General features: G+C 44.9%; 1 protein-coding gene and 1 pseudogene across 1 annotated transcript; one reads left to right on the top strand and one right to left on the bottom strand.

Moving 5' to 3' along the window:
- Positions 1 to 1,494: 1,494 nt before the first annotated feature.
- PRAME (preferentially expressed antigen in melanoma) lies at positions 1,495 to 5,953 on the top strand. Its single transcript, XM_011384717.1, has 4 exons — positions 1,495 to 1,530; positions 2,909 to 3,228; positions 3,643 to 4,251; positions 5,377 to 5,953. Exons 1-4 carry the CDS (start codon positions 1,495 to 1,497, stop codon positions 5,951 to 5,953), a joined length of 1,542 nt encoding a protein of 513 aa, XP_011383019.1.
- LOC111733685 lies at positions 2,169 to 2,287 on the bottom strand (annotated as a pseudogene).
- Positions 5,954 to 8,679: the final 2,726 nt, after the last annotated feature.

The raw sequence follows: 8,679 nt of genomic DNA, 5'->3' as shown, positions 1-8,679 counted from the left end.
TCTGCATGTGTCCCTTGCCTCATGAGGGAGTGTTTGGGTCATACTTTGTTTCAAGGTCATTTGAAGACAGTGGTCCCTCTTGCCTCCTCAGATCTCGTAGATGCTGGGATCCCATAAAAATGCTCAAGCTTGGATTCCTGCAATTTTCCAGTTTTTCTGAGGTCCATGTGAAGTCTGTTAAAGGGAAAAAAAACCACAGGCCCAAAATGGCATCAGTCATGCTAAAAACCCACAATACCAAAAGTAGACAATATCAAATCTAATTGCAGTTTCGACCTCTTCCAGAAAGAATCAACCAGTCTGGAATTTTCTGGTCAACACCACTATGATAATCTATCATGTGGGCCCTCTCCATCAGAATAAGAAATGTTTGGGCATTACAGTACAGAGGGTAAAAAATAACCAGGACAGTTCTTTGGGTGGAGAGGTTCTTTGTGTTTTGAAACTTCAAAAGAACCAGTGTGTGATCCAGCATGGCATGGGGACGTCCCAACACTTGGCAGATGCTTAAATGCCTAATACAACTTCTGATCTTGTGAGGAAGAAGGAGTTGATGATCATGCACTGTGCTTAATCTGGAGAGAGGAAAAACCTAAGTGTTATTTTTGTGCCCAACGGTGCTCTGTAACAGAGGCTTAGGGACGGGGACTGAAGGGTCTTTTTGGAGCCGCATTTGCATCAGTTTTCTAGGATTAAGGAAACATCAGTTATCAGTATATACTTGGGAAGGGGCCTTTGATGATCATGTTTAGGATCAAGGCTCCTGGAACAGGCCTGGGCCTGATCTTACTATGAAAGGCTGGGATGTGGAAGAGAATTTCTGAGCCTAAAGAGAAGGTCCTCTGGTAGCAGCTCCTTGATGACAAGGATCCATGTGTTCGGTCCACATTTATTTCTCTCAGTGCCTCCAAGATTCCAAAGAGCCCACAGCCATCACTCCTCAGTGGCTTTCAGAATTAGATAAGTCGTGTCCCAGGTTTAGTCAATAAACCTCTCTTCTGGCCTCTCCCCAGCCCACATTCCTACATTTAATCTTCTCCAGCCAGTTTGTTGAGCTGATTTAGTCCTTCTGGGAGGAAATGGCCTTAACTCTTCACATTGGATTTCAGGGATCCACCTGGTTTCCGTCAGCCATCCCCTTGTAAGTTCTCACATTTATCCAGATGTAACTGAATTCTGCAAATAAAACGTTTACCTTGTTTTGGGTAATTCCCTCGGTCCCATTACATATGCCCACCTTTCCCTTCTGGACAACTACTAGTGATTGTGACCCGACTTCCATCAGGGAAGCCTTGACCCTCAGAATCTAGAACACCAGCCATCCCTCAGTTGTGCCTCTGTCCCTCTGTGAATAGGCATACATACGATTTGCAATTTTAGGAAATGAAGTGACTATTTGATATTCAGGTATTTTATTTTTTATTTCTTTTTTCTCTTGGGATTACACCACTGTCTGCATGAAGCTGGCTTAATTCAAACATTTGGGTAATTTTGATGAGGCCCAAACTCCCCCAGCAAGCATACCTCCAGGTTGGTTTCCTTTTCTTTCTCTTCCTTGAATGGACATACTATTCAGTTCTTTGTATGGAGAAAGTAAAAAACCAAATTAGGGTTAATTGGGTGGAGACCCAGTAATAAGGATTTGCATTCAGTTGGAAGTTGAAATTTCAGCTAGAATCTGAAAAAAGGTGTGGCCAGCAAGGGCTATAATTTCTTCTGAGAAGCCAGAGGAGGGACCAGAGGCTGAGGCATGAGTCACTGCCAAGGTCTTCTGGGAGTCAGGAGCATCAGGCTGGGGACACTACCAACTGAACACCCTCACTACCATCTTAAAGCCCTCAGCTAGGATCTCCAGAGGCCTGCAGACTAAGATTAAATAGGTTTCTTTTTGTCGTTTTTTCCTTTACTTACAAGTGAGCAGGCTTTGCTTTTGCCTGTAAGTGCACTTTTGCCTTAGTCTCAAACATTTTGATTCCAGTTGTCTTGAGAAGTGGGGGATACCCATATTTTTTAACTAAACAGATATTTTCAAATTAAAAGAAATCTAATTCGTTGGAATTTTTTGACATTTTATTTATTTATTTATTTTTGGGTGAGGCGACCATTGGTTGATCTCTCAGATTGCAGAGACCTTGTCAGCTTACAATCCCTTATCTTTTATTTTTTTATGCCTACAGCACCTGGTCTTCCTAAGTGGTCTCCCATCCAAGTACTAACCAGGCCCGACCCTGCTTAGCTTCTGAGATCAGATGAGGTCGGGCTTGTTCAGGGTGACATGGCTGTAGATTGATGACATTTAAAATATTTAGTTTATGACTAGTAATTATAGTTCATATCATTTATTTATGATTTTGTGACTTTACTAATTAAAAGCTTAGAAGATTCATAGAATGTTTTTGAATGGAGACTATTCCGCATGTGACCTCTTTGTTCTCTTGAACAAAGGGGTTATTCTAATATATTCATAGAAGAAACAAGAAATAAAATCTCCAGCTTCCACGTGTTATATAATGTGGTTAAGCTACTTTTAAGGTTTGTATTTTTTATCTTTCCCATCTGAGTTTTTCTTTGGAGCTTAAAAAGAGGCTGTGCTGGGTCATGTGATTCTTATTCCAGTTGTTTTCAGTCCTTGAGGATAACCAGAGACTTCCTAGAAAGGGGTGTGGTCAGGTGTTAGGCTCCTCCTACTCCAGAGTGGGGTTAGAATTAAATGCGGCAGTGGATAGATATGGAATGCAGCCAGGGATTGTCTTGCTGCCAGAGCTGCAGCTTTGTGCCCCCCGAGCTGAAAATGGAATCAGGGTAAACTGAGGACTCCTTCGGCTAGTTCCTCTGAAGGGTGGAAGCATGATGGGGTTTCTTGTGCTCGGTCTAACTACAACGCCGCATTCCCTGAATGTATCCCCAGGGTCTGTTTCAGAGCAAATTTGTCAGGATGAACCTCCCAGCTCCAGACAGACTCCTGGAACTGGCATGTCATAGCCTGCTGAAAGATGAGGACTTGGCCATTTCCTCTCTCGAGTTGCTGCCCGTGGAGCTCTTCCCACCGCTGTTCATGGCGGCCTTTGCCGGGAGGCACAGCAAGACCTTGAAGGCCATGGTGCAGGCCTGGCCCTTCCCCTGCCTCCCTCTCGGAGCCCTGATGAAGGAGCAGCAGCCGTACCATGAGACCATCCAGGCTGCGCTTGATGGACTTGACCTCCTGCTTTCCCAGGAGGTTCGCCCCAGGTGAGGATGATCTCACAGTCTGATAGGGCCTTGGAGGTCTGAGTGGATGCAGCTGGAGTCAGGGAGGGTACAGGGCCGAAGCGAGAACTAGAGCCTTCTGATGGTGTCAGTGAGTATGCTCAGAGAGCTGTTGGTGCCATTGCTGGGGTCACTCTGGGAACAGGCTTCTGGACATGTAGGGGTTGTTGAGGTGCAGAGTTGACTAAAGGAACTTGCGCTCACCCCCTCCTGGTGGCACTTAAAGGTACCAAAATGGGGACCAGGAAGGATTCCAGTAGTACAAGGAGCAGCTGATATCTGGGGTGTGGAGTAAAAGTACAATCAGGTGTCTGGTCCAGGTGCGTAGATTTCTAGATTCGTAGTCTTACTCCCTGTTATTAACGCTTCTCGGTCTGTCTCCTGTTTTCCCTGCAGGAGATGGAAACTGCAAGTGCTAGATTTACAAAAGAATGTGCATCAGGACTTCTGGGCAGTGTGGTCTGGAAACAAGGTGACCAATATGTGTCCACTGTGGGAGCCAGAGGTGGCCCAGCCAATCCAGAAGAGGCAGAAAGTAGACAATTCAAATACAGGGCCAAGGTCACCCTTGGCCCCTCTGGAGGTATTCATAGACCTTTGCCTCAAGGCAGGCACCCCTGATGAGACCCTCACTTACCTCATTAAAAAAGTCAGGCAGAGGAAAGGTTTGATACAGCTGCGCTGTAAGAAGCTGAAGATCTCCACAGTGTCAATTCAAAATATTAAGATCCTGAAAATGGTGCAGCTCGACTCTGTCCAGGATTTGGAAGTGAATTGCACCTGGAAACTGTCCACCATGGAGAAGTTTGCTCCTTACCTGGGCCAGATGGGCAATCTGCACCGGCTCCTCCTCTCCCACATCCACATGTCTTCTCATATCACTCTGGAGCAGGAGCAACAGTATGTCAGCCAGTTCACCTCTCAGTTCCTCAGCCTGCTCCACCTCCAGGAGCTCTATTTGGACTCTATTTCTTTTCTTGAAGGTCGCCTGGACCAGATGCTCAGGTGAGGGATGGTGAGGTTTCTCTGGAGACTAGAGCAATCCGCTTTTCATTTCATCAGCAATAATGGGCCTCTCTTGTGTGCCAGCCATCAACAGTGCCAGAGTGCATGAGTCACTAGAAGGTCCACCCACTCAGTATCTTGTTCGCTGCTTTGTCCTCTGTCACATAATCCCTCAGATAAAAGTTAGAGGTGTGAACTAGGACATGCTATTAGAGGGATTGCTTGCTAGGAATCTGTGTAATGGGGGCTTTGGGCAAGATGAGGGTGGCTTTGGGAAGTCTCCCCCTTAGGAAATGATGTCTAAGTGAAGATGATGAAAAATAAGTGAATGTTGAGGGCAGGGATGAGGGGAAAGCTCATCAGATGTGAGGTCTCAGATTGTAAACTCTGCCCTCAGCACTTTGTCTACAGGAGCCTCTTCCTTCAATCCTGCCTCAAACTGCCTGTCTCTCAAGCTTTGCTTTTAGGCTCCAGCTAAGGAAATATGTGGGAAATGCAGGCTTCTGAAGTAAGGAATTGTAAAAAGGAATAGTATGTGGATGATTTAGTGATCCAAGTTAGTCCCTGCAGGCTGGCAGCCGCCACTAGATATTGCCAGACTGCCCAGGTTAGCCCTTTCTGCACTTGCTCCCTTAGCCTTATCAGCCACAGAGATAAAAGTGATGGGAGTCAAAGCTGTGGTCAAAAGGAAGCCTGAGTTGAAAGCATTTCCGGTCATATCACCCCATATCACCCCGTACTAAAACTTGCTGGTTTTCTCTCCTGCTTGAGATGTCAGGCCAGGCTCCCCTATTAGCACCTCCCATCTTTACCTTTCTTTATGCTCAAAATACTTGTAGGTGGGGTGTGATGTGCTCTGCTTGACGGAAGAGCAAAGAGTGTGTGTGGGGTTTCATTCACTTGAACCAGTTACACAGCAGATAAGTGATGGAGGGAAGGACTCCACTCAGACTTGTACTGACTTGAATGCCTCCTTTTCACCAGGTGGCATCCTGAGGGTTGACCATCATCTAGAAAACTTTGGGTTTTGGTGAAATGGGTCTCTCTTCCTTTAAGGCCTGGGTCATCTTCACCTCCTGCCCACCAGCTCCATTCCCCAGAACTAACTGCTCTGTCTCTCCCCAGGTGCCTGAAGACCCCCTTGGAGACCCTGTCCATCACTAACTGCCTGCTTTCGGAAACCGACTTGATGCACTTGTCCCAGAACCTGAATGTCAGTCAGCTGAAGGACCTGGGTCTCAGCGGGGTCAACCTGACCAATGTAAGTTCTGAGCCCCTCCAAATTCTGTTAGAAAGAGCCTCCGCCACACTCCAGGACCTCGATTTGGATGAGTGCGGGATCATGGACCCCCAGTTCACCGCCATCCTGCCTGCCCTGAGCCGCTGCTCCCAGCTCACAACCTTCAGCTTCTGTGGAAACCCCATCTCCATGGCCGTCTTGGAGAACCTGCTGCGCCACACCATCGGGCTGAAAAACCTGAGCCATGTGCTGTACCCTACCCCCTTGGAGAGCTACGAGGATGTCCGTGGCACCCTCCACCTGGGCTTACTTGCCCAGCTGCACGCCAAGCTGAGGCAGATGCTGCAGGAGTTGGGGCGACCCAGCATGGTCTGGTTCAGTGCCAACCGCTGTCCTGACTGTGGTGACAGAACCTTCTATGACCCAGACCCCATTCTGTGTCCCTGTTATACATCTTTCTAGCTGGGTGCACAATCATAGGCTTTGTTTTAGGCACTTGGATACTGAAGCTCAGACATAAGTACTTAAAGGAACACAGCAGCCACAGTTTCAGACAAATGCTGTGTTAGCAGGAAAAGGAGAGGTGATTCAGTGGGTAGGGGAGGAAATGTTGACTTGAATTAATGGTTTCTTTGAGGAGATGTGTTCTGTAGAGTTAGATGTATGAATCTTAAGTTTCTAGAGGGAGATTCAGGCATTGAAGATAGATGTGGGAGTTATCCCTGTTTGAATGGTTGTAAAGAAATGGTCAGAAATAAAGGTAACTTCATGTTAACCATCTGGTGTCCTCTTACGTTAACCTGATTCTCCAACTTAAACCTCAGGAATCTCTAGTTACTTACCAAATAAGGCATGAATGTGCATGATGCTCAGAAACTAGGCTGAACAAGGTTGGGCCGCAGTTCATGGTACCATTTATCATTTCTTCTGTTTGGTTCTTCTGTCTGGTGCATCTGTTATCTCCACTTAACGCCTATGACTATTGAGTTGGTCAATGTACCCAAGGTGCATCCAGGGCCTGGAATATACTAAGTGACCTATAATTGCCACTGCTAACTCCACCCAGGCTCTAGAATCAAGCATTCCTCCTAGTGTCTCCATCCCTGGCCTTTGGCCGCACTGAGGTAGGGCTTCATTTCACTGAAGGGAACATCCACCTGCTGGTGAGCAAGAGCCTTAGCCTTAACCAACTCATCTGTCATCCTACCTGGTCTAGCCCCTTGAATTCAACTAGTGGCCAGTGAAAACATTTAAATTTCTTGAGTAAAATGTGATTATATGGGCTTATAACATTGGTTTAATATTTATCCCCCATTAAATATATGGCATCCTTTCGTGGGAGTAAGGTTGTAACAATGTGAGAATGACTTTTCCTTAGAGGGTTCATACCAAGTCACCTCAACATGTGCTTCTGTAGTATGTGGGCTATTTCGAGCTGAAGGCAGTTGAGATCCTGCGGGCTCATGAGAAACTTCCACCTTTCCCTTAAAGAATTTAAATCAGGGGCCTTGCCCATGATGAGTTGTCACCAGAAATAACTTTTTATGACCTAGGTATAGGGCAGGGCAAACTTCTAATTACTGAGCATCTGTTCTTATCCAGCAAATGACCTTCTGCCCACTCTTTACCTCATATTTAGTTTAGAATATTTCAGACACGCACACACATGCACATACATAAATATAATTTTCCCTGTGTCTCGTGTACGTGAGGTTCCCATACGTATGTAATTAAATTTGATGATTGTCTCATGTCTATTTGATTGTTAGACCAACTGACAGCACCTTGGAGGAAGAGGAAAAAGTTCCTTCCCCATGGGCCCCTTAACCAACTTACAGGAATATTTTCCAGAATGGGAACCAGCACCTCTGGAATTTAAGGAAAAGTATACAAAATGAGAACGTTCTTGAAGAGCAAAGGCAAAGCATCACATGAACTCAGTGTTGGGTTCCTCAGCCACAAACTTGGAGTTCTTACAGGAGGGTATTGGTCCAAGCATTTAAGAGCTAGAGAGATTATCTTAGAGAAGAAGAGAGGGAGAGGTGATCCAGTATTTGGACAAGCAGAATTAAATGTAAGATGATGAGGCAGGATCTCAGAGGGTGGAGGACAAAACAGTTGGCCACAAAACTTTAAAACTTTTTCTTCAATAACAGTTGACATTCACCATTATTTAATATTAGTTTCAGGTGTACAGCATAGTTGTTAGACATTTACATAATTTACAAAGTGATCCCCGATTAGCCTAGTACCCACCTGGCACTATACATAGTTATTACAATATTATCAACTGTATTCCCTATGCTATATTTTACAACCCTGTGACTACCATTTTGTACTTTTTAATTCCTCCACCTTTTATACCCAGCCCAACAACCCCCCTCCCATTCGGCAACCATCAGTTCTTTGTATCTATGAACGTTAGACTTTTGTTGAATGTTTTCTTCAACAAATCTTCCAAACCTGAGAATAGTAATGATGTGATAATAATAAGTGAGTACCAAGCATAAAAAAGCACAACCAAGTGATCTATTGATACAAAACAAATTATCCCCAAACTGAATGGCTTAAAAACAACAATATATATTTTTGAATTCACAGTTATTGTGGCTTAGCTGATTGCATCTGGCTCAGAGTCTCATCAGGTACACTCAAAATGTTGGCTTATTCATCTAAAAATTTGACAGACTTGACCAGAGCTGGAGAATCCTCTTCCAAGATGGCTCTTTTCCTTGGCTGTTGGCAGGAGGCCGCAGTTCCTCACCATGTAGATCTTTCCATAGGACTGCCTGAGTGTTCTCACAACATGGCAGCCAACTGGCTTCCACTAGTGCAGGTGATTCAAAAGAACAAGACAGAATGTCTTTTATGACCCAATCTTGGAAATCACACACCATCGTCCCACAATGTCCTGCTCATTGTGACAGAACTATCCAAGGATGTGAACACCAGAAGGCAGGGATCATTGGGGGCTGTCTAGAAGGCAGGCTTTCACAATAGCACAAAGCCTTTTGCTGAAGTAACAAATGTTAACTAAACCTATTGTAATAATTTTGCAGTATATACATATATCAAATAATTATATTGAGAACCTTAAACTTATACAATGTTCGATATCAAACTTGTGGAGGGGACTAAAAACAAAAAAAGAATTAAAAACCTCACAAAATAACCCCCTCTAAAGCCTT

Source organism: Pteropus vampyrus, unplaced genomic scaffold, assembly GCF_000151845.1.
Source record: "Pteropus vampyrus isolate Shadow unplaced genomic scaffold, Pvam_2.0 Scaffold618, whole genome shotgun sequence".
In the NCBI taxonomy this organism is placed as follows: domain Eukaryota; kingdom Metazoa; phylum Chordata; class Mammalia; order Chiroptera; family Pteropodidae; genus Pteropus; species Pteropus vampyrus.
The sequence above is the reverse complement of the archived record's forward strand: the minus strand, read 5'-3'. Positions and strand labels throughout refer to the sequence as shown.

Coding starts and splice junctions, on each gene's coding strand:
- PRAME (XM_011384717.1), top strand. CDS start 1,495: ATGAGGCCCAAACTCCCCCAGCAAGCATACCTCCAG. Junction 1,531..2,908: donor CCCAGCAAGCATACCTCCAG/GTTGGTTTCCTT, acceptor ATGTATCCCCAG/GGTCTGTTTCAGAGCAAATT. Junction 3,229..3,642: donor TCCCAGGAGGTTCGCCCCAG/GTGAGGATGATC, acceptor TTTTCCCTGCAG/GAGATGGAAACTGCAAGTGC.